The 25,606-nt window shown below is 34.1% G+C and overlaps 3 protein-coding genes across 12 annotated transcripts in view; 1 reads left to right on the top strand and 2 right to left on the bottom strand.

Moving 5' to 3' along the window:
- LOC106107908 (anoctamin-9-like) overlaps positions 1-1,794 on the bottom strand; it is a 19,467-nt gene extending 17,673 nt beyond the window's left edge. For both annotated transcript variants that reach the window (XM_013288922.1, XM_013288923.1), the window contains exons 1-3: positions 1,666-1,794; positions 1,253-1,462; positions 570-724 (exon numbers count right to left, since the gene is read on the bottom strand). In XM_013288922.1, the coding sequence (XP_013144376.1) occupies positions 570-724; positions 1,253-1,462; positions 1,666-1,668 (368 nt within the window). In that variant the 5' untranslated portion in view covers positions 1,669-1,794. The remainder of the gene's footprint in view (positions 1-569; positions 725-1,252; positions 1,463-1,665) is intronic.
- A 2,917-nt stretch (positions 1,795-4,711) lies between these two features.
- LOC106107909 (anoctamin-9-like) lies at positions 4,712-21,883 on the bottom strand. 3 transcript variants are annotated; one of them, XM_013288926.1, is made up of 20 exons: positions 21,742-21,883; positions 15,555-15,722; positions 14,998-15,197; positions 14,746-14,859; positions 14,266-14,365; positions 13,657-13,743; positions 13,038-13,153; positions 11,727-11,887; positions 10,885-10,975; positions 9,932-10,028; positions 9,258-9,410; positions 8,888-9,031; positions 8,193-8,359; positions 7,708-7,826; positions 7,510-7,597; positions 7,180-7,297; positions 5,901-6,035; positions 5,569-5,590; positions 5,224-5,303; positions 4,712-4,948 (listed from the first exon to the last, which is right to left on the bottom strand). In XM_013288926.1, exons 2-20 carry the CDS (start codon positions 15,621-15,623, stop codon positions 4,817-4,819), a joined length of 2,193 nt encoding a protein of 730 aa, XP_013144380.1. In that variant the 5' UTR covers positions 15,624-15,722; positions 21,742-21,883; the 3' UTR covers positions 4,712-4,816. The 3 variants fall into 3 exon arrangements, with proteins under 3 accessions (XP_013144380.1, XP_013144379.1, XP_013144381.1); XM_013288925.1 differs by lacking the exon at positions 21,742-21,883 and adding an exon at positions 16,489-16,626; XM_013288927.1 differs by lacking the exons at positions 5,901-6,035; positions 21,742-21,883 and adding an exon at positions 16,489-16,626.
- LOC106107910 (anoctamin-9-like) overlaps positions 17,009-25,606 on the top strand; it is a 49,743-nt gene continuing 41,145 nt past the window's right edge. For 2 of the 7 annotated variants that reach the window (XM_013288934.1, XM_013288933.1), the window contains exons 1-11: positions 18,042-18,168; positions 19,627-19,836; positions 19,943-20,097; positions 20,229-20,342; positions 20,423-20,516; positions 20,758-20,841; positions 21,424-21,539; positions 22,057-22,232; positions 22,609-22,702; positions 24,224-24,332; positions 24,719-24,853. In XM_013288934.1, the coding sequence (XP_013144388.1) occupies positions 18,136-18,168; positions 19,627-19,836; positions 19,943-20,097; positions 20,229-20,342; positions 20,423-20,516; positions 20,758-20,841; positions 21,424-21,539; positions 22,057-22,232; positions 22,609-22,702; positions 24,224-24,332; positions 24,719-24,853 (1,320 nt within the window). In that variant the 5' untranslated portion in view covers positions 18,042-18,135. Of the gene's footprint in view, positions 17,305-18,034; positions 18,169-19,626; positions 19,837-19,942; positions 20,098-20,228; positions 20,343-20,422; positions 20,517-20,757; positions 20,842-21,423; positions 21,540-22,056; positions 22,233-22,608; positions 22,703-24,223; positions 24,333-24,718; positions 24,854-25,606 lie in introns of those variants that run through there. The other 5 variants (XM_013288932.1, XM_013288930.1, XM_013288929.1 and 2 more) reach the window with 5 other exon arrangements.

Below are 25,606 nucleotides of genomic sequence, written 5' to 3'. Positions count from 1 at the left end.
GGCAGAAAGTTCCGCGAAAACCGCACGGTTGTGGAATGCCAGCCATCGAGATGGTGAGGATGGTACCTGGCGGTCTGTCGTGTCGTCCGTTGACGAAACTCGGCGGTAGGAATCGTTCCAAACAAACTTGAGAACAAGAATTATGATTACACGTGTGTTTCTGTTAAATGTGAATAATTCAATTAATGGTATTTGGTTAACTAGTTACAAACTATAAATATAAAATATAACAGGGTGCATAATATTTATTTATGCTCAAAATTTCAACCTTCTATCTTTATTAAGCGCTTCGAGAACAGAGTGTTTGGCCGTGCTCGCCTCGGGTGCACTGCCGCGCATCCAGAAAGATTATTGTAAAGTAGTAAATTAGGTAAAAAATGGTAGAGCTCACTTAGTTAATATCTTATCATAATTTGTAAATCATATTTATAAAAATACATAAATTCAAACATATCTTGTTGATTTTATAGTTCACCAATAGATATCGTTAGAATAGAAAAATCTATAACGATGATAATAAAAACCATGTTTAGAAGTAAATACGTAATATAAGATAAAATATTAATTACCTTATTACATTTACCCAATCGCGTTCTTTTCTTGACATTATGTGTTCGCCTCGAGCATTCTGAACACATTTGACCCCAAAAGCTTTTCCCAAATTATTGAGAACATCATTCGGGCAATGCACTTTAAAAAATACTAACTTCTTATGAATCGGCAACTAAAAATAACGTATTATTTTTTTGTTGTTGTTGTAATTTAACATGTGCGTGCTGTTGCCGTGATATGATATCTATGATAATAAATAAATAAAATAACCAAAAACATAAGTATTTATTACAGATACGTATTGAATTGTCCAGGAAGATCACAACCGCTCAGGTTTTTTTCAACTAATGAGTTTTTATCTTAACCAAAGAGTTTAAATTATTCTCATTATAGGATTCTTTGTAATGGTCGAAAAAGGTGAACATCCGTGGCCAATAAACATCGCATAATATCTTATTTGTCACTTATGGGACATTATTTTCATTCAAAAAAGAAAAACATAAATCACTATTTGCTCGCGAGCTGTCGGCCGCAAACCTCGATAGCGCGGAATTTACAAGAAATGGTCGTCTATTACATTTCATGCATACATATTTGAATATGATGATGTTTCGATACATTTGGGCAGCATGGTAAAAATGTACAAGGATATCGGCAAGTACTGTGAGCTACGAAATAATAATAAGGAAAAGTTACTTACGACACCGTTTTCAAATTCAATTTCAAATCCCATTTTAACAATGTTGGTAAGAAACCTGTGTTTCAAAGTGTCACTTATAATGTTTTCCTCATCTACCACCACTACGACGAAATCAATTTTACGCACACCATCTCTGAATGTCCGTTCTGTATTGTTTTTCGGCGGCTCAATACTCCCGCTAGATTCTGATGTCGAGCCGAGTTCTGCTACCTATGTGAATAAAGTCATGGCTGCAGGTTAACAAAAATATAAAAAAAACGTAGTTTTTATGGTACTTTAAACGGCCGTTATGTTTATTAAATAGTTACGGTGAAAACCCTAAATTAATGTGGAATTTGAATTGGAGTAAGTTCTACAACTTCGATTAAATTAATTATTCATTAAGTAACAGAAGAAATACGTATTGGACAAACCATCGTTAGTAATTCCTCTTTCCAGGTTTAACACTTATTTGGAAGTAATTAAATGAATTAAAAATTCTAGTGTAAATAGTATCAATGTATAAAAGTTGCAAAGATAAATTAAATAACGCAATATATGACATGAATATTTAAAAAAAAATTAAGAGGTAAAAATGGCCAGATACTTTGTGTCTTGGCCATGGAAGTGACAAATATTACGTACAACAGGAATGTGTTCTATCTATTCATCTTGTAGTAAAAATAAAGAAAATCAAACCTTATGCTACGTGCGTAAGATTCTTGTTGCACGCAAAATAAAATCGAAGCCGATTGAGAGGGCTACTAGTGTCCCTTTCTAATAGTGACCTAGAGTTGCCAGATATCAATCCTTTCGTTGTTTGTAGAAAAATAGGCGATTGATGTAATGTAATGAAGTAAAACATTTATTATTTCTAAAATCTTTGTAAATATAAATAATCATAATTTATTACCGACATATTAAAGCGTCGGTGGCTCAGTGGTTTAAGCACTTGACTTGTAGTCTACAGGTCTTGGGTTCGTATCCCGACGCCATGTACCAGTGTGATTTTCGATTTTTCAAATTTTCATATGTACATAATTTACCCGACGTTCTTACGGTGAAGGAAAAACATCGTGATGCCTGCACATATCGACGAAGAAATACAAAGATATGTGTGAAGTCAACCCGCACTTGGCCAGTGTGGTTGACTATGGCTTAGTCACCCTAACTTTAGGGTAGGCTCCGAGCCCCACGGTGGGGACGTATAGTAAGCTGTTGATGATGATGATATTAAATCAATATTATCTGTTGCTACGTGTAAAACCTTATTAATGCAAAAAAATTGCGATTAGCGTACAGGTTTTCTTTTATTTGTTTGAAATTCGAACACCTAAACTGACAACACCACATAACATCGCCGAATCGGACTTCAATGGCGGCGTTTTTGAAAACCCATATTTCTCTTTTTGTTCTTCTTCTTTTGTACATAAAAGTTTTCCTTATAATTGACTTTCGAAAAAAGGCCCACTTTTGTACAACTCTTTTTTTAATAATTAAGTTTTACATGTAGCAACAAATAATATTGCTCTAACATGTCGGTAATAAATTATTATTAATATTTAGAAACATTTTAAAAGTAAATATTTTTACTAAATTTCATTACATCAATTGCCTATTTTTCTACAAACAACAAAAGGATTGATATCTGGCAACTCTAAGTCACTGTTAGAAAGGGAAATATCGTACACTTGTAGCCCTTTCATTCGCTTTCAGTTTTATTGGGGTAAGAAATATCGTTTGAGAGTTTTTACTTTTTCTGTAAAAAAAATTTAAATCGATAATTGATTATAATTTGATTGACGATTCTCTCAATCCTTCTCAGGATTTCTAGGATTAGATAGACATACATGGTAATCGTAATTCTTCCCTAACAAATAATGTTTAAAACCATTACCTATGAAAAAATAAACCACAATCAGGATAATATTCGCTTCCGCAAGCCTCCACGACAAAAGTTATCACCATTTTAACAAGGAAATTTTAAAAATATTACGTATTTCAAAAACGCCGCCATTGAAGTCCGATTCGGCGATATTATGCGGTGTTGTCAGTTTAGGTGTTCGAATTTCAAACAAATAAAAGAAAACCTGTACGCCAATCGCAATTTTTTGCGTAAGTAAAGTTTTACCTGTAGAAACAAATGATATTGCTTTAACACGTCGGTAATTAATTATCATTAATATTTAGAAACATTCTAAAAGTAAATATTTTAACTGCATTACATCAATTGCCTATTTTTCTACAAATAACGAAAGGATTAATATCTGGCAACTCTAAGAGTGAGTTGCACCATATCGCCGGTTACCGTTAAAGTTAAAATTATTTGTAACGGTAATATTTGGAATAACCTTAAAATTTACTAAGGGTGAGTTACATTAACTAACTATAAACCTTAACCAGCACATTCCCGATGGTTACGTCTTCGGATGTTCATGATATTCGCTACACCAGTTTTGCGCTGGTCAAAATAACGTCATATTTGACACTAATCATAACCGCCCGATTTTGGGCGGTTATAGTTAGCATTACGGTTAGTGTCGGTTCGGTGGTGTCAACTGTCACAAGCTCTTATCTTCAAAAGTACAAATAATGGAAAAAGAAAATATCTACTATTATCCTATACATAATCCAGAAGAATAAATTATTTACTCTCATTATTTGTAGGTCTCATTATTTTGGTTTTGCAGGTCATTATTAATTTTAGATGACGATTTAGTAGGCATGGGTTTTGTAAAAGCAGGCATGAATCTTTTCGATTTTCGATTTTTAGTCTTATAGAAGTTAGAATCGATAAGATTCAAAGTTATAACTTATGAATAAAAAAAAAACACTGTTTTCTCAAATTAAACATGACCATAACAAATAAGGATAGTAAATAAATGTTTATTACTACTACAGCCGTACGTAATCGAATTGGATTTCGCTATTATTTCTGTCATCGCTAAATTCTCTACACTATAATAAATACAAGAATTGTCCCATAAATTAGTTATTAAGAAAATAATAATATTAGTTGAGTTTGATAATTATTTAAATCGAATATCGATAGTTCAAAATTGTTAGCTATGCGTATTTGTTTCGTCACACTACGATACATGTCTATTAAGTATGGCATTTACTTTCATACAAATTGAATTCGATACTTCATATACATTATTTATCAAACTAATCTAAGTTATTTAGACAAACTATAAGACATACTATAATCTATCTTATTTAGACAAACTATAAAAAATTGTGGCTCGAATACCAAATAGGAACAAAATGTCACGTTTTATCGCCAGTCCTTTTTTATGTCAGTGAGTGGGAAAATGTCATATTGGGATGATCGGTCGAGAGTTCGGCCTAACGAGAAGCCACAGTGTTCGCCTGAATGCTGAATCACGTATGGTGCAACGTGTATAGAGGGGCTATTGGGGATATGCGTTACTATCCAAAGGAACTGCATCACTTGTGATGGACAAAATAGTTAAGAAATAAATTAAAACATTAATATATTAAAAATAAAAGTTAACAGGTCTCTTTATAAATGAAGACACTATTAGTAACAATAATCATTAAATACAACAGCTTGAATATCTTCTATTTCGTCACACCTTTCGCTAGATAATATCTATATGTGATGTACTTTTCGGTTCTAACAGTTTCTTTAATGTCTTTCGGACAACGAGTTATTAACCATCGTGCAAGCAAAGCAAAGACAATGGTGACATGCTGAAAAGAAAAGAATTATCTTAGTAATCCTACTAATATTATAGATCGAAAGTTTGGATGGATGGACGGATGGATGCTTGTTATAGTTTGTAACCTAAACTACTGAACGGAATCTCAATGAAATTTGGCATAGATGTAGAGGATAGACTAAAAGAACACATAGGCTACTTATTTTTTTTTTATTCCACGCGGACAGTGTCACAGGAAAAAGATCTTTTAAAAACTAAGGTATCCCAAAGAATACAAATACAATTAATGTAATAATATAATGTTACCATGGTAAGTAATATCCCCCACCATTTGTACCGCTTGGGCTGCCAATAGCGATTTACACCAATATCTTTATCGAACATGACTGAAATAAAAAATCATTGATTAGTCTTAACGAATTGACCGAACCGACGAAATGACCATTAAATACAGTTTTTCTAATGTCATGCGGATGAAGACGGACGGAAACAGTTAGGAATATAAAAAAACCATTGAACACTGGGTTTTTATTAATACCCAACCACACTTATTTTAAACTGCGAGACAAAGAATTATAAAAATTCAGTATTGTTTTTAGGGTCTTTTGAATAAAATATCTAAAAATATAAAAATTATACAATCCAACTTACGTGGGTACTTACAGGCACCGTTCTGAAAACGTACAAGATATTTCATTAAAAAAAAAATAACTCTATGAGCCTAACTATAAAAAAGCTTTGGGACCAATTACATTTTGGCTTAAAGAAATGTTAATCTATTTATTTGTTTATCTATCTATATTGTATATGCTAACGGAAATTTATGAAATCCGTCGTTGTACACAATTCCTAGGCAATGAATATAGAGATACAAAACATGAGATAGGTAAGATTAAAGTTAGATTTTAGCCATATAACGAATTACTTCAGGTTATCGGCAATAGTTTAGAAGCAGCATACCATAGAAAATAGTTTGTACTCACCTTTGACGTTACAAAGAGAAAGTAATTGTTATAAGTGTTTTTAAAATATTTATATTGCAATGAGAAGGTTGTTGTTTGGACAATATCATAAATTTTTCTTTCAACTAAATCAGTACTTAATGCGACGCACAAAATCTATCAGAAAAAAATAGGAGAATGTAAATTAAATTTTATCTTAAGATCTCTTACTCTACTTAAATTCTACTACAAGAAATCTTCTTCACTTTTTGATACAATAAGCTGGCAAACGAGCAAGCGGCCACCTAAATTCGCCAAGATGGCGAAGCGACTGCTGTCCATAGACATCCGCAATTGTAAATGCGTTGCCTACCCTAAATCGACGGAGGAGGAGACGCACATAAAGAGGACATTTCCCCTTCCTATGCGTCTCGTCCACCGTCAAATCCACTTTCCCATCCAATCCATTCTTATATGAAAAGGGTAAAACGATAAAGGGACTAAAATTGGGCCTCCGGCATCACACTCATCAGACGAAACGCGGAATTGCTTCCACTTCACGCCTGTCTTCTGTGTGGTCGTGTTATTGCACCGGGCGAGCCGACCCATTCGTGCTAAGATGTTAAAGCGGGCTCTACCACTGTTAAATTTACCAACAATATTAACTGTTAAGATTACCATATACACACAAGGTATTCTCGTTATGTGATAGAGATGATCATTTTCGTTTATTTTAACCCCCATACGCAGTGTCCGCAAGTGAACGATTCTGAGTTTTCACAGTTTTTAACTTTTTTCAAAATAAATCAGAAATAAAACTTCAAAACAATTATTAAAAACTAGCTGTTGCCCGCGACTTTATCCTCGCAATATTAAGATAAAAAATTATCCTATAATATAATATGCCCATCTATGTCAGTTTCAGTGAAAGTCCGGTCGAAAACGGCCTAGACGGTTTGGAGATCACCCAGAACAAACGCGGCTTGCGGACAGACAGAAAACTTTTAAATGCCTTTTCGTTATTAGCAACGCAAATACATCCGAAATCAGGAATTTTTCTTTTGATGTTACTAACAGACACTCCAATTTTATTATTTGTATAGAGAGATAAAGCGTTGACGCCAATCTATTTTTTTTTTCTTCTGATGTATGCAAGCGATTAAACACTGGTTGTTAATGTTTATAAATATTAAAACCATTAAATAATTTCTTAGCTCGGAAGCTTTCCAGGTAGTAACTTAAATAAATAAATAAAAAAACACAATAATAGATTAGAACACAACAAATAGAAGTCAATAGAACTGTTTTAAATAAATATTACGTTAAAGAGCGGCACTGCGTATCCGATAGCAATGATGACTTGCTGCCACGCGGTTATGCCGGTGCTGTTGCGCACCAATGGTCGCCGACATCCCTTCACCATATGGTGGGGGTAGTAACTGTCACATAATACCACAATTACAGTTAAATCATAATAAAATACCTTAATTTAATGCTGTTGTAACGTAGAACTTACAACAGCATTCAGAACTAAAGTGTGTGCCAATTTTCAGATCAAATTATCAACGGTAATAGGGTTAAATAATTTAAGAAATCAGACCCAATGTATAGTAAAATATTTAAAAATATATGTAGTAAAATAAAATCATACCAAAGGTTCCATAAATTAGAGAAAAGTAGTAGCACAGGACTCAATGGAAAGGCTTGTAAGAAAAAGAACCCCAACACCATCTGTATCACTAAATAACAGTAATATGCATTTACTAACTCGCTACATCTACTGCCAAGTAATTATAATTCAAGTAATCATTGTTTCAATATAATAATTACATTAAACGTTAATGCTTACTTAAATCTAAGTACATTTTGTCTAAACTGTCTTCATTTATTTTACACAACTCGTATTCCCTTTCCCAAACAGGAACTCTTGAGTTCCCGGCTTTGACTACTTGATAGTCAGTTTGTATGCTATAAAAGAAGAGTTTTCTTTTATTAAAAAATTAAATATGACAAACACATTTTATGTCATCTATATTAATAAGGTACTTTTAGAATTACCTTTTTATAAAAAATCTATTTTGACAAAGAAAAATTAGAATAGCGCTTTTTGGTAGATAGTGAAAAGATTCTTTTAGGTGGCGCTGATAAGATATTGTGACTTAGCATCACTTATGTGCGCCCGGTCATATAAGTTGGTCGGTCTCAACACGTCAATAGAAAATGACATTCCTAAGCGGGTCTTTACATGTTTTCTAACATAATCATCGCTACAATATATCACTGGGCCCGATAAGTTTGTTACACTATAAATCACAAAATTTATAATCAACTTACGGTAACATCTTCCAAGGAAATTTAGTCAAAACTTCATTCATGAAGACAATAACAACGACTATTACAGTCAGTTCATCCCCACATCCATACGGGCCGCAGTTCATGTATTTAATGTCGCTTATTAAAGTCGGTGTATACCCGGCTTCCCGTCCCCAGTGACCAAAAACCTGTTAACCAAAGATTACGAAGATTTATTAAGTTTTTTTCTTAAATAAAACCTATGTTAATTAAATAATAACTTATGCGCACGACTCAGTCATTTCATAATTTAAGAAAAACCTAAATAAAACTAAGCATAACTTCATAAAAAAGTCTATGTCATCCGGGGATACAATACAGCCTTCCAACAGTAAAATATTTTTTTGAATCGGTTCAGTAGTTTCGTTGTCCGTTCAATGAAAACAACGCAAAATCAGATGTGTTGCCTACCATTAGCCGTCGCAGGAAGGGATCCACAAAAGAGTATTTATCCCTCCTATACTTCCTCACCTTCGTCAAATCCACTTCCTTATAAAGGGGATTTTAATTCAGCACCCGGAACGTATATACCTATCACCCTAAACATAGAATTGCTTTCACTTAACGTCTTCGGTCGTTACGGTATTTCATTGGACGTGCCGGCCGTTTTGTGCGACAGATGTTGTTTCTGACGTCTTCTACTGTTAATATACCACGTGGTATATACGTATACTTACAACAAAATATGCCGAGAAAAGAATCATGAACGTATGGCAAAGAGCGTTAAATATAAAAAGTTTCCATATATATGAGCTTTCGTGTGCGGCGTAAGTTCTGTGATTTTCCACATTAGTAAGCACGAAGCATAAAATTTTGTTCACCTGAAAAATATTTATGAAATACTTGTAATAACATAATGATTATCCTTTAAATAATTGGACATTAAGTATTTCAACTGCAATTAAGTAAAATAGCAGAAATTATAAGCATTTATAACCTAAGAGTCCCAGCTTCGGGATACTTTAGTCGCCTTTATTTCATCATTTTGTAATGTATGCAAATTAATTATTAACATTTCTGGTCAAGCTATGTAAGATGTATACTTACATACTGCATGAGTACAGCAAAGAAAAAATTAAAAGCCGCTAAACCAGCCAGTACATAATAGAAGTTTATGTATGGGTCTGTACCATATGTCATATACAGAATGGCATGTTTGTAATACATTACCAAAAGCATTATCGACACGATTATAGCAACCTGAAAGGAAAAGTCAAAGTGGTAAACTCAAGTCACATGAAAGAAGTTCACTTTAGAACAGATGATGTTTCATCTTGGACAAATATTTCTATAAATTTTTTTTTCTTTTTCTTTTTTCTTTTTCTTAAAAATTAATTTCTATAAAAAAGTTTAGAACAGCAAATTACACATAAACAATAGTAGAAAAGTGTTTGACAGTGATCGAGCCCTCTTTAACATTTTCGCACTATTGGGCCGGTTCGACCCACGCAATACAATGACCACATAAAAGCCAGGCGTGAATAAAACGATAGGAAGGGAAAGTAGATTTTACGGAGGAGGCGCTTTGGCGATATATAAAGGCGATATATTCACTTTCTGGTCGTCCCTTAATTCAGGTCGATTAAGGGAAAGCAAATTTGCCTTCAGGTACTCGTGGCTGCTACCTCGTTTACATCCTTTTTATATAAAAAAAACTAATCATTAAAATGTTAATGTTACATCACGTCACGCGGGTGAAAAAAAAACAATACATCACTTACATAAATCACGTAGATAAACAGATTATAAATTGTTAGGATAACCTGTCTCACATAATTTTTCCTCCAAGGTAAATTATCAGGAATTATATATTCGGGCCTGTAATGCATAAAAATTATTTAACTGTTCCCATCAAATGTTTTGTGTGTCAGATAGAATGTTTAAGAACTATTAATGAACAGCGTGTTTCTAGATGCCGGGGTTAAAAATTCAATAAACCTTAACTTTTCTCGGCTTACGCTGCCTAAACCGTTAGAGGTATATAAAAATAATGTAAGAAAGAATTGTAGATCTCAAAAAGTTCGACAGAAATGAATTAAAAACCGCACGCTATTTGCGGTGTTTATTTATTGGTTTTAATATTAATCCTTATCCAAATAAATGCCTTTGTTATCAGGAGAATTTAATGTAGAATAAAATTCTCCTTAACAGTATTTAAATTTAGAAGATATCGCGAACACAAACAATCAGGGTAACCGAAAAATCAAATTACAAGCTACCGGGCTTAGGAATTTTGAATCTTGCATCAGTAGATTTCTGTTATTACGTAGATACTACTAAGTTAATACTTTTGGTATTAGTTACAACCTATTACCAAAAGTATTAACTTAGTAAAGGGGCAAACGTAAGTTTTGAACTTTCAAATTTCACGCGGACAAAGTCGCGGGCAACAGCTAGTATACTGTATAGGTAAAACGTTATGGGCACCGAACTAGTTTCTCGCTAGGTTACTGTTCTGGATGGCATAAAATACCTAGTATTATTCGAAGTACTTTTTATATACGAGTATCTTTTACATTTTTCGATTTTTAGCTGTGCTAGCTGTGACGTCTACGTCCAATCACAGATCATTACAGATGCATTTTATTTAGCGTCAAGTTATGAAGCATATAGATATGCATATAATTCATGATTTATAATTATCGACATAGTTACATATAATAATATAATTTACCTTACAGCTCTTTTAGCATAAAATTGATTGATTTCCCAAAGCCAATTCAGGTAACAGGTCCTACGCTCCCACAATGGAATAAATAGAGTGCCTGCAAGAGTACATATAAGTTGTATAAATTGTATAATGTGGTGTAGTGGCTGCAGTGGGATGCACGGGAGAGCCAAAGTCTATGCTTTCATATTGAAAAGATCAGAGCTAGACCAAATTAAACCAAGCAAAGACATATCATCAACATTGATAATCACTAAAGTAATTTGGAGAGTTGGCTACGATCTCATGTCCGCACAGCACCGGTCGATCATTTGGAACATCATACTTTTTATTGTATTATTGTAACTCATTGAAGTTGAGAAACCTTTGCTAATATAAGAAAAATATTAATTACGAGCTGTCACCCGCCAACTTTTGTTTGTAAAAATAAAAATAGAATAAAATCCTCGCGTGTATCCATGTAGATCAGAGGTGGCGAACCACTGGCACGCGTGACATAAATGGCACACGACACACACACACAAAAATCGTTATGAAACTTGGCTGGTAGACTATTTAAAAAACATGTATAATAAATGGGATATGGTTCCAAAGAAACTTCCATTCGAAATAAAATAACGGTTTTGATTTTTATAACACCCAAAACCTATTTAAAAACATTTTGCCTGTCTGTCTGACCGCAAGCCGCGTTTGTTCCGGGTAATCTCTGAAATGGCTAGACCTATTTTGAAGGGACTTTGACTGGAAGGCAGCTGGTAGAAGGTTCATGACGTAATATACGACGTTTTTTTTTAATTACTCGCTAACGAAGATTGCGGGCGATAGCTCGTTACACAAATAAAACTTACTTAAAAGCCCCATCAATACACAAAAGCAAGCGTTCGGTATACTGTAAGTTACATGTATCACTTTGGTCTTATCACAGTATTCACTAAGTTTCCTCGTAGGACACCAAGTGTGGACAGCACAAGCACCACATACCGACTCAGTTGAACCGCACGTCAATTTTCTGAAAGTGCAACAGACATATGTATTGTACAGGTGTTACCTGGCTGACGAACAACGCTACGTTTATCATGTTAGGACTTTGATGCAGTGATGAACACTTCAGGTTCCATACGCATTGCGTTAACACAATACGCTTAAGATACGTAGCTGTGTGTGAAAGGCATTACGAGTATACGGAAATGGAAATGGTACATTGTACTGGTGGTCAAAAGCTTTATGGAGATGTCTACCTTGAGGTCGTCTGACCACAATAGCTATAGTTTAAACGCATCAGGCAACATACTATATGTAGCCTGATTTTCTAAACTTTCGGAGTTATTTAATTTAACGGAAAAATCAGATTTCGACTAAAATTTGCCCATGCGTCCAAAAAAATGTGTTTACAGTGGTCATTTGTTTTCTTAAACAAGCCTAATACTTGGGCTTTAGTTCCGTTATCTTTTTTGGCAACAACACGCATGAGAACAAAAGCAAATATTGAAAATAATCTTAAAATAAAATTTGTTTCTCCAACTTTGAAAAGCTGTAACCATGTTTTTTACACCAACTGCGCTTTTTTCAAAAACTGCGCCTATGCTTGTAGAATAGAATCTAAAAAAATTGCCTTTCGTTTGTTTTTCACGCAAAAAGAACGATTTGGAATAATCCTAGGTAACAACCTGGCAATTTTTTATTAGGCTAGTTTAAAAAAAATGACCACTGTAAACACATTATTTTCGACGCACAGGCGAATATTAGTTGAGAAACTGTTTTTTCCGATTTTTCCACAACGAGGAATAACTTTTAAACGACCGAAAATAGGGCAACATCCTTTGCGCTTAAAAATTATTTAGGTCTTCTACCTCCACAAGGCTTGTGATCTGTCCGTTAAGAATCACCCTGTGTAACCCTTGATGTACGACTCGTAAACACCGGAACCCCTTTAGAACTATTAGGGTCTATCCCACCACTAACTCATTGAGGCTCAAATAGCTTAAAAATGCTGTCACTGTCAGATAAGATATCAAAACCCGATATTTCCATCACATATTTTACACGTTTGATTTTTATCAGACAATTTACAAGAATTTGACTGGCTCTTAAAGTTTATATCTTCTAAAATATAACAACAATTTCGTTGAGGAATTAACTGTTAAAGATAAATTGCTTACCTTATGTTATATGTATCTTCTGATTTATAAGACATTACAAAGAAGACTATACTGATTATAGACGCTATAAATAGTGCCTTTATATAATAATTCAAGAAGGCAAAATAGAATGCGACCTGAATAAAGACAATGGATTAGTAAGAAGTAGTAATAAGAATTAGATGTATTCTGACAATACACATATTTGGGCAAAACAGACGTATTTAAAAGATCTTATTTGTTATAGAACCATTCATAGTGCCGTCTAGGTTATATTATCATTCCAATAGGTCATCTTTACCACTTTAGTAAAATCTAGGAACCCAACCAAGACGTAAACGGACGTAAAATACTATTTATTTCATTGAAGTAAGAACTGTACAATTGTGTAATGTTGCGTTATTAATTTGGAGTACATATTTATTTACAAATACAACAACAAACATCAATTTTTCATAATAATTGAATTCGATTCACATGAATTCAATTATTATGAATCTATGTTAGATATGTAGTATGTATACTAAATTAGATATGTATCTAAGTCCCTATAAAGTCAAACGTCAACGTCAACGAAAGACGTCTAAAGAGAGCTATTAAAATGATCCACTTATGGTAAGTTCGTCTAAATTATACTCACTCTTTCCCCCATATAATCATGAACTAGGCTATAAGGTTGTCTGCATGTTAAAAGTTTGCTAAAGTCCAACCATGTACGACAGAGGATCTGAAATTATGCAATAAAGGAATCCTTAGGCACATTCCCCAGATGTGTACTCAATCTTAACGGTGGTTACCTTAAATGTATAATATGATTAAAAAATAAAATCCAAATGAAACATTTAAATTCAAAAATTACTTTTACATTCTTAAGATATAACTACATTTATCTAGACATCATTTCTACTGTATTCAAATGTATCGTGACCTACTGAGAGTCCCTCATTCAGCGTCCTACGTCAAAATTATAAAAGGCTGGATGGTAACATACGCTGCTTACCTTATAATCACTTGCCTACATTTTGTTAAAATTGTATTACAAAAGTAAGTTCCGTATGAGTTCTTCCAGACTATCCACTACATCTGTACCAAATTCCATCGAAATCCGTTCAGCCGTTTAGACTACCATCTCTAATAAACATACATCCATCTAAACTTTCGCATTTATGATATTAGTATGAAGTATGATAATAAATAATAAAATTTTACAAAATTTGTCGCTGCAGTTATTACTAATAACATCCCGCACCTGGCGTCCATTAATTTTAGTTGGATCTTGATCAGGAACGTAAAAGTAAGGCCCATCGTGTAAGGGAAATACGTCGAGTATAATACGATGTCTAAGTAATCTGCAATGTGAAATTTGAACTCTTATTGTATTACTTCTAAAAATATAATAAAAAACCATTTCATTGAACACGTGTATTAACTCTGGCCGGCAACGTGATTATATCATTTGACTCTGAATAACCATATGAAAAACACGAACTACGAATCTGTCTATTTGAATCGAAGATTTAAAATCGGATAGATTAATACCTGATTTTACCCAAAATATCCCTACTGAATTGTGAAATGAATTGTCAAACTAATCATCCTTATTTAGACAAACTATAGCTGAGATTTTTATGGCAAGACCTTTAAAATAGGCTGCCCGCTAGAAGACAAAAGCGGTTGACATATCCACAGATTTTTTTTGGTTTCAATCAGATTAAATTTAAATACGTACCTATCTAATCCCACATAGTTCTCGTAAAGGCCAAATGGCAGCATAAGAAGAATCTTGTAAACAATAGTACTCCGTTCGATGTTCGAATAATTTAGAGGTCCTTGATTTTGTTTTCTGAAATTAATATCGATTTTATACTTTATATACTCACGTACATAAAAACTTACGTAAAAACGCAGGGAAAACCTTACCTTCTTTGTCAGTCAGGCAACAGGTAAGAAGTTCATGTTTTGAAAAAAAATGATAACCCACCTTACGAATTTGACCAACTCTCTCTCTCGCTTCCTGCCTATAGTAAAAGGCAACAAATCCAAATACCAACTATTAGGGTTTATGAAGTCAGCGTGATTGTCTTTAAAAAACCTCCGAATATTGAAAAAGTCTCCATAGTCGACAATAACGTGGTCAGGCGCGTGTATTTTGACGAAAATTAAATGTTTATTTTTCGCTCTCTAGAATTAAAAAAAAAACTACTAAAATATCACTCATCGTAAAAAGTACAACGATTACTTTTGAACAACTAGGTAGTTTTCACACAGCTTGGGCTTGGCAGGACCAATAACACCGGCGAATTATTCCAATCCTTTCCTGCACAAGAAACGACGATTCAAATCGCTTCGAACTTACGGGGGAGCAGCGGCCATCTAGAGAATCTGAATAACTGGTTGCCGATGCACAAACTTGTTATATAGTGGAGACCGAGAGTTTCCCCTATCCCATCGTTTAGTACACGATGATTAATTGTATCCGTATAGAATTTGAAATTATACCGTAAAAGATATAATTTGAAGTTAGTAACAAATGCTTACCACTCCTTGCTCCAATTCAATTTCGAGACCGGTCTTTACAACATTGGCCAAAAAATTAACTCTCAACATTTCGACCTTACCGTCCCCGTCATCATTTACAACCAATACGAGATCAATGCGTTTGACGCCGTCTCTGAAGTATCCAGTTAGAGCTGGCGCATATTGCTTCTGCAACGATGATAAAAAATCTTTTACTTTTAGAATATCCGATGAATTTAGAATTCTATAAAAATATTATAATTACAAGCTTTCGCCCGCGACTCCGTCCGCGTGGTTAAAAGCAAGTAGCCTATCTGTTCTTCCAGACTATCCTCTATATCTGTGCCAAATGTCACCAAGATCCCTTCAGCCATTTAGTCTACAATCTCTTACAAACATCCATCCATACATCTAAACTTTCGCATTTATAATATTAGTAAGATTAACTGTTGCTTGTAAACTCGACACAATTGATGTTTTTATTGAATTTATATATAAATAATCAAGGAATAGAATCGAGGTGTTTTTAAAATGTCACCTGTTAAAATTTTTAAGTTAGGCAACGGGCATCTCGCAACGTAATTAAGTTTGATTAGTTTAAATCTAATGTAAGTATCAAATAAAATTTGTATGAAAGTAAATGCCGTATACAGCCATAATTCATAATTACCATTATTAATTTGATGATTATTAACTATATCAAGAGAAGAGCCCTTGGCCTTAGACGAATGAATGTATAATCATGAAGTTTTCGGTAACAAATTTCAAGCGAAAATTTAATTAAAAGCGAGCCTTTAAATATTAGTGCATAAAGTCATTTATCTTAAGGCGTTTTTGTAAATATTAACTCTTTAGTAATTGAAGATTTGCACCGCCATTTTATTTAAGCCCTTAGTCCTGTCACATGTCTAGGAATGTTCCAATCTTAAAGGTTCCAATCTAATAGAAAATGTACCTGCATTGCATGTAAAATGTCTTCGAAGCACTTCAGATGAATTGAAAAATTAAATAATGTATGTATAAGTTCAAAATTATAAATATAACAATTCAACACCGTAGAGACAACAAAGTTTTGAATGTTAAAGAATTGTATTTTGTCACTTGTCAAATACTTTTTTTATTTTTATACAAAGTTAATACAATATAAAAAAAGGTTCACTAGAGCTTACCTACTGATCTATATAGATGGATAGGTTTTCCTTCGTACTGAATTAATACGCTTATTGATGTTAATGGTGTCACTTATAATATTTTCCTCATCTTTCACCACTTTTACAAACGTAAACAATAAAATAAAGTTTTTTTTTAATATCATACGGATGCAGCTGCACGGGAATAGCAAGTAGCCGTGTTCAGTACAGATGATACGGGTTCGCCACACTAGGTGGCGAACATGTAATTTAAAATTCGCGGCCCTAGTTAATACGGTTCTCCCGCACAGGTTGGTAGATCGGAATTCCACTCGGGCGCGGGGCCTGCGGACAGGTGTGCGCAAGTATAGAGTGGTGTTCAAGCACCCAAGCTGATCGGTCGGTTACGTGTGCGAATTAAATTCATTTGAAGTGGCTGCTTGTCCGACAACGAGAAGACACAGAGGCGTGGTAATTTCGGTTAGCGAACGGGGTCGCTCGAAATTTGGTTGGTGAACAATTACGTTGAATACGGGTGCATATGCAGGTAGCATCGCTGGCGCTTGTAGACTTGACATAACCAGACTTGACTCGATTGACACTGACATAAACCAGTAGGAGGTGAAGCGGGCACAGAACTGGTGAGTATCGCAATTCCCCTGTTTACAATATTATTCTCTGCGGTGCATACATAGTTTTTGCCGCGGGATTCGAACCCGTTTTCACGTCACCTTAAAGCGTACTCCTCTGCCCGGCATGCCAACATATTAGATTAACTTCGCCCGTGCGTCTTCGTCCGCATGAATTCCATGACAAAGAGTACAAATTTCGCAATATTTATGAAAATTTTATTTGTCAATCACTAAACTGTAGTTGTGCACAATATTTTCCATCGTAGAATCTATTATTTACATCTTTCACTTGTATGGATCTAAGTGTGGATACAATTGTATTTTAATTTAAAATTATTTTTAGTTTTTTTGATACGATTTGAAAAAAATGTAAGAAAAAACCTTAGTTTACTACTCAAAACAGTTTTGCAATGGAAATGTGACCGTATAAAAGTTATAGATTGATACGTGGTATTAGGTGGAGTATAGCACATTGTGATTTTGTGTGTTTATCACATGTATACGAGCTTGTCAAATCACTGATTACTAGGCGAGAATTACACAAAAAAGTTGTAGTAAGATGATTTTTCTTCCCAGAATTTCGTGTTATAGAAAAAGTTTTGTGCGCCTAGGTTAGTAACCTATCCATTTGCAGAGGACAGTTTTTGAATCTCTTTGATGATCTCTTTTGTAGTAGTATCTACTATAGAGTAAATACTCTTTGTTGGCCTTTTTCAGTCGTAAAAACGTCAAATGTGTATTGACATTCTATTATTGATGTCATTTGTTAAGTTGTGCTAAATTAATGCATTTTTATTATTTTTACAAAATTGAATTAATTTTTTTAAGCAGTATTACCAAATGAGTGTTAGAAAAGAGGAATTGACGACGATGGTTTGCATTTTTTTATTTTAATGTAATTTGATGAATAATGTCTCAATTTCATTTTTCAATACATAATACCTAAGGGCGGGTGCACACCTTAAACTATCGCACAACTGTTGTGCGATTGTCTCGCAGCCAATTCAACTGTTTAGTTGCACAACTAAAAATCGAGTAGCGTACTCAACTTTATATAAGCGCTTAAGAATCAAAGCGAGACTACACAGTTGTACGATAGTTTAATCAAAGATGTGCACACGCTGTAAGAGTACTCGAAGCATAATACATGTATTATGTATATGTGGTATTGCAGAAGCGATTGCGAACTCTTGTGAATTATATTTACCAACAAATTGTATGGTGAAAAACTGAAAAGAAATTGGTTAAAATTTGCAATAGGGAAACGAGCCGCATTAAAAAAAAAATATTTTAAAAGCTCAGGGTAGGCTTCAAGCCATTCGTTGCGGACTGATAGTGAGCTGATGATTAATAGTTACTAATATGAAATGATTATATTTTAAGAATAACAATCCCCAAAAACATCTTAAATGGCATAGATTATGTTTGGTACTTATAAATGTAACCAAAAGAAAATTGATTAAAACATGTTAATTAATAGAAGAAAAAGTAAAAACAAGGTAGTTAATTCAGATTTGACGGGTAGAACTGTAAGGAAGTGCAGCATACGGTACCCACCCGATGACTTCAAATAACTGGTAAAAAATTAACTCAAAAGCCGATTATTTTCTGTATGGATTAAGAAAATAATTTAATTTGTTTTACATTACACTACAAAAACATTTATTGATTTTAAATTATTTTACACTAGCTGTTGCTCGCGTCATCGTACGCGTGAAATTAAAAAGAGTAAAAAACAGCATACGTTAACGTAGCAGGGATAGCAGTGGTAACGTAGGTTTTGAATACTGAAATATTTTTTAAAAATGTCCCAGTGGTTTCTCAGTTATTTTGATACATATAAAAATACAAATCTATCCTCTTTGTAACAATAGTATAGATATAGAGTTTTAGAGATTACTACATTTCGCCCGCGACACCGTCCGCGTGGAGTTGAAAAAAACAAAAGTGAATAGCCTATGTGCCCTTCCAGACTAACTTCTAAGTCTATACCAAATTTCATCGAGAACCGTTCAGCCGTTTAGGCTACAAACTCTAACAAACATCCATCCCTCCATCCATCTAAACGTTCGCATTTATAATATTAGTAAGAAGTAAGATAGATGGGTAAACTTAATTATCGACAAAGGGTTTGTATAAGTACAAAATTAATACAAATTGTAGAAAGTATAGGCTTAAAAAAGTTCACAAAGCTTTTTAGATTTTCACCGTAGAAAGTTAAAAAAACATAACATTGAAAGTTAAGTTTGTTAGTACTTTGTGTATTTATAACAGATGTGATTTTTTCAATTCTTTAATCGTTAACCTATAGCCATGACTTTATTCACATAGGAAGCAATACTCGGCGCGACATCAGAATCTAGCGACAGCGCTGAGCCTCCGAAAAATAATACAGAACGAACATTCAGAGATGGTGTTCGTAAAATCGATTTCATCCTAGTGGTGAAAGACGAGGAAAATATTATGAGTGACACATTGAAATATAATTTTCTCACAAACATTGTTAAAACTGGCTTTGAAATTGAATTTGAAAATGGTGTAGTAAGTAACAATTTTCTTGTTAATATTCCATAGCTCACATTCATTGGCGTTGTCCTTTTTTCTCATACATATCTGCGATTGTTACTTATGTCTCTGCTTATTTTAGTTGCCAATACACAGGAAGCTAGTATTTTTTAAAATACATTGCCCGAATGATGTTCTCAATAATTTGGGAAAAGCTTTTGGGGTAAAATGCGTTCAGAGTGCTCGATCCGAATACATAATGTCACACAAAGAACGCGAGTGGATAAATTTAATAAGGTACATATAGTAGTAGTAAACGTAGTAAATAGTTTTTATAACTTCTATATGAACCTGATACAATATATAGACCTAAGCCTACTTCCAACAATCAGCAAATATATATGTATCAATGTCGTAATTTCTCGTAGAAAGGAGTACACACAACCATTACAATACTCAAGCTTGGAGAGAAGCCTCGTAGTTTATATGGCATTGCTGAACGTTCCATTTGGAGACAGACAAAACTATATAGGGCTGAAAAGGTAAAAGCCGCTTTATTAAATGTACCTGTACAAATTAATGTTAAAGTTATGACAAAATTTGATCAAAAAAATGTTTATAGGCTAATGAAACGCAATATTGTGGTAGATGCATACGCGTTGCATGACGGACCGTACTACATTCCACAAGACGCTTCTAGAATTAATGCTCGTCAGGTAATGTCCACAGTATCTACTCATGTGGTGTAGGGCATGAAATTACAAAAACATTTAAAAAAGTTAGTGTAATTTTGGTAAAAAGAGTTGTTTTTTTTAATATTTTCTCTATGTAGCTATCGACCTGACCATATCTTTACTGGCTTATCGTTAAATTTTTGGTCACGTTTTATGTCTTTTTTGCTTAATGAACAAAAATACCTTGCACTACAGGTTCATTGAAGAGTTTTCATTGTTTTAGATCCTGTTTTATAATTGGGCCGGTATGACAAATATATTTACTAGACAGCCATTAACCTTGGTGCATGAATACTTCGGACTCAAGGTAAGTTGTGCCACAAATAACCTCCATATAAGAAAATAATTTTGGAAATAACCATAGAACCCTTTGTTTTGCATGTCCGTTTGATATCTTGTAAATATATAGATTTTTTTGGGGATGCATATAACATACATATAACGGGGGAAAATTATTGACACTTTTCGAACGATTAAAGTTACTGGCAACTAATAATTTTGAGTACTGGCTGAATGTGCATCGTGCATGATAGATGTCAAAGCGACGATCGAATGATTAATGACAGTTGTCATTGTATAGTGGGAAGATGCGCTTTGTTATTATAAAATAAATTGGTTAATGTCTGTAAATGTTTGCAATCCGATTAGATTGTGTTGTGCAGTTTTCATTTAAGATAGTGGTCAAATAAGGATGGTGTTTCTAATGTTACGCGATTGTTATTTTATAATCTGCGACATACGCACGCCCACAATGGAAGATTGTTATCGTGTAAATGATCTGCCTCCGGGATTTAATTTTACAAACCGCTAGTCACTCCGACATATACATTTCATAGAATTTGTGTACAATGGAGGATTTCATACGTTAACATGTTGCATCTTTGTTCAGGTTGCCCTGTACTTCGCTTATTATGGACTTTACAATATTTTTCTAGCAATTGCATCCATGGTGGCACTTTTAACATTCTTCTTAGCTATATATAGTAATGACTACATGGATTTGAGGTAAGTTCTGGATTTATATTTATTCGTCGCTGAAAAATATGTCATTTTGATTTGTGTGAAGATGTTAAAGCGTGCTCTAAAACTGTACTTAATATATTTTACAAACCATTTTTTGGATCTTTAGGTTTTTGATGTGCATATTTTAAATTAAGGGTTTCCTATTTTTTTTATATTTCACAAATTATAACACGGCTAAACTCACGTGGGAACATTCGGTGTAGGCACCGACAGTTTCGAACCCGTTGGAGGTCCTTCCTCAGGGTGATTGATTAATCGGGTATAGTCGCTATCGCGTCGCGCCAGTCACTGCGTGCCCTAGCCCGCATCGTGCGTTTCGACAGGGCGGGGGGCGCGGGGGGTGCGGGGGGTACACTATTCACTATGTGCGTCGACGAAGATGAACTCGATACTGACATGGTAGTGTTATTGATATTATAATATTTTTAATATTTGTTAAGCTAGCGCTTGACCACGATCCCACTTGAAGAACTTACTTTACTTTTTCTTTACTTTTCAGAAGACCGGTATGTGACAATAAATATAACCCAATTTGCTTCAAATGCGTTGCGACTTCGGCGCAATCATTATTGTGTCAAGCTTACTATGTTCATGACTTTTGTAAATGGTATACAATGACTGTCATATTCGATAATAAGTATACACCGTACTTCGCAACATTCATCCTGCTCTGGGGTTCGTGTGCCTATTCATATTTTATTTATATTTCTAAAAATAACCATACTAACTTTTGCCTATGACTTCTTCCGCCCGGTATTTTAAAAAACTTAGTAGCCTATGTGTTTATCCAGTCTATGCTCTACATCTATTCCGTAGATCATAAATCAGTACAACCGTTTAGACGGCAAACTCTAACAAATATCCTTGCATCCATCCATTAATCTAAATTTTAGTATTAATAATAAGTAAGATAAACTCGAACAACACTACAGAGATGTCCATCGCTTGGTAACAATTTCACATTGATAAATTGAGGCCAGCGTTGATACGTTATTCTGAGTATATATTTTGATAAACCAAAATAACATTTTAAAGAAATTGTCGTTTTCAGGTATGATTTTCTCAGCTTACTCGTTTGGAAATGAAAAATATTTGAACTGGATATGGGAAACGCATAATAAGGACTACAATAGTAAACAAATAAGGTACCAATATGTATACATAAGTATTATATAAAAAAATATGAAATTACAATGAAATTAGCTGTTCCCTGCGACTTTGATCGCGTGGAGCTTAAAGTAGAAAAATGTCTTTACTGCCTAAGGCTTTTATTAGTTTTTTTTTTCATTTCATACGAGTACAATTTTGCATGTTGTTGTATTTACCTTGTCCTAAAGCAGACGCAGTGGTTCCACTAGACTTACTATCCCTCGCAGTCTGTGAAAGAGTAAAATCCGTTATTTGGCGCCAAACAAGACAAATGTAGGGTTTTTCGTTAAGATTATCAATAATGATGAGTTGCTTAACCTAAAACTGGCGAGACCCGTGGTTATATTATTTAGTGTTAAAAAATAACAGAAACGGAAGTAGAAATGTGGGGTTGTTTTATAAAAGTCTTTGCAAGGAGTCAGTCGCTCAGTCGCTTAGTCGCTGTCGCTTAGTCAGTTGCACTCAGTCGCTCAGTCGCTAACAAGCTCTCTAGCCGTCAGTACCTCAGTTGCTTCAGGAGCTCAGTAGCTCAGTACATTTCTAGTCGTCGCCACGGAACGTTCGAAATCTTTTACGTAGTTGCCTTAGTGTATTCGTTTTATAATAATTCACCAGTATTGCTCATATTACCGCACGACTGTCATATTTTTTTTAAAAAGTCATTCGTATCGAAATTTATAACATTAGAATATATTCTGTAGGTAAAATAAAAATGTGGGTTCTAATACCCCCTGTACTGCACTGAAAAAGAGCAGTTGTTTTTTTTAAAAAAAAGAAGGGACTTTTCTGTTTTTCTAATACCTGGTTGTAGAAGTATGGAATTTATCGTCACCTAGTCATACATTAATGGTAACTACAAGTTTAACAATTGTGTAGTTTCTATGCATCGAACGACCTATTAATGTGGAGCCTAATATTAGTACCACTTTCCACCTATGAATGAGTCTGTAATTAAAACTCAATTGTGAAACGCGTTTTTAAGTAACTTTTGTTGCGGTAAAATAAAAAATGATATTAAAAAGTTTTATTCCTTACATTGCCTTATCTGTGGCACTATTAATCAACCAAATCATGAAGTATTCTTAAATTGTCATTTATAAATTCAAAAGTCAAGCATATCCGACATTTTTACTATTTTTGAATTTTGTCGTATAATATTATTGCTATCCCCTACCGACACTGGATCTCTATGAATGGAAAGGTCATAGCTTAGAAATGATGTCATTTTCTTCTTGCTGACTTGAATGCGTCCGTGAAGTTCCCGACAGTTTCTTTCAGTTTCAGTTAATTCTATGTTCATCATTAGTTCAAATTTTCACCACTGCTACCAACCGCAACTGTCAGAGCCAAAATGGAAAAAATAAATTCCACAATCACTTAGATACATTGAACTCCTCTTATAGCATTTCTAGGAAAAGAGATAACCTTCTAGCTTCCAGGAAATGAGTCCAAAATCAAATGATCCTCATTTATGTTAGGTTACCTTAGCTAATTTATTTAACTTCCTTTTTTTTCAGACCTGACTTCCAGGTTCTAGAAAAAACGAACAAATCAAATAAAACAGGCATTGTCGTTGTCAAGCATCGCGAATCTAAAATAAAAATCTTATTATGTTACATTGGTATCGTAAGTATGTTATTTATTGTTATTTTACACACTATTTTTCTTTGTTGTTGTCCTGACCTGACCTGCAAATTTCTGTAGCAATGGGATCAAATCCCAACCTACAAAATGGTAAACAGTTATCGAACAACATGGCATCCACATACGTTAGTTTTATGTAAATAACCTACATTGCAGCCCGCAGTGGGTCAGCGTGGTTGACTAAGGCCCTGTCACCCTAACTTAGGGTAGGTTCCGAGCCCCTCAGTGGGGACGTACAGTGAGGTGATGATGATGATGAAGTATCTATATTAATGCGAGGAAACCTTTCCCCAACTAATAAAGATTTAAAAAAAATCCAAAAAAAAATTATCAGTTGGGTAATAAGAAAGTTTTTATCCTTTCAACAGATTTTATTGGATGTATTAGTTTTTGCTGTTTTTACACATCGAAAAACGTTGTTACAAATTATGCCAGACCGAATTATGTCGGTGACCATTGTTGTCACGATTGAACTCATCATAGCTCTCTATGTCATTGATCTCGTAAGTTCTATATAATTATTATTATCTAATAGTGATAGAAACAACCAACGATATCTATTACCAAATGACTAGATCCTTCGGCCAGACAAATGCCAACAAATGACACTAGACAGGCTAACAGTTTAAGTAGGGGACAGGAGCGCTATTTCTAGATCCCGTTCAATTTTAATTTAAGAAAGGTAAAGGAAGAGGATTTGGCCCAATATTGGCTGAATGGGAAAAACAGGTATTTTTGCTATTTGACCCCACTGTCAATTGTAGATATCTCTTTTGAAGGTCACTAGATTGTTGCTAATGGTTAAATCATATGATATTGAATTTATAACATATGAATACATCATTTTTTTTCTAATTTAACGATGACATTACAGAACTTTACAGAAATTTTAGTAGTTGTAGAGCTAGCTTTAACATTGACACGAATTCGCTGGATCGCCTGGTGTAACAATACGACCATACAAAACACATGTGTGAAGTGAATGCAATGCTTGCGTCAAATAAAATTCCTATTTGAGCAACTTACAACTTTCTCTTGTTTAAGCAATTCTTTTTTGATACGACACGACGTTTACTCCTTTTTAACAGACTTCTCGAAACAAGGGGGTTATCAATTCAGCTGCATATTTTTTTGTGTATTACCGCATTTCACCGGCCCTGGTGGACCGATTTGATAATTCTTTTTTGTCCGAAAGGTAATGCTTCCAAGTGGGGTCCATTTAAAACATAATATGTACAAAATAATAATTGCGGTTA

This window comes from Papilio polytes, unplaced genomic scaffold (genome assembly GCF_000836215.1).
Source record: "Papilio polytes unplaced genomic scaffold, Ppol_1.0 DF821845.1, whole genome shotgun sequence".
Lineage (NCBI taxonomy): Eukaryota > Metazoa > Arthropoda > Insecta > Lepidoptera > Papilionidae > Papilio > Papilio polytes.
The sequence above is the reverse complement of the archived record's forward strand: the minus strand, read 5'-3'. Positions and strand labels throughout refer to the sequence as shown.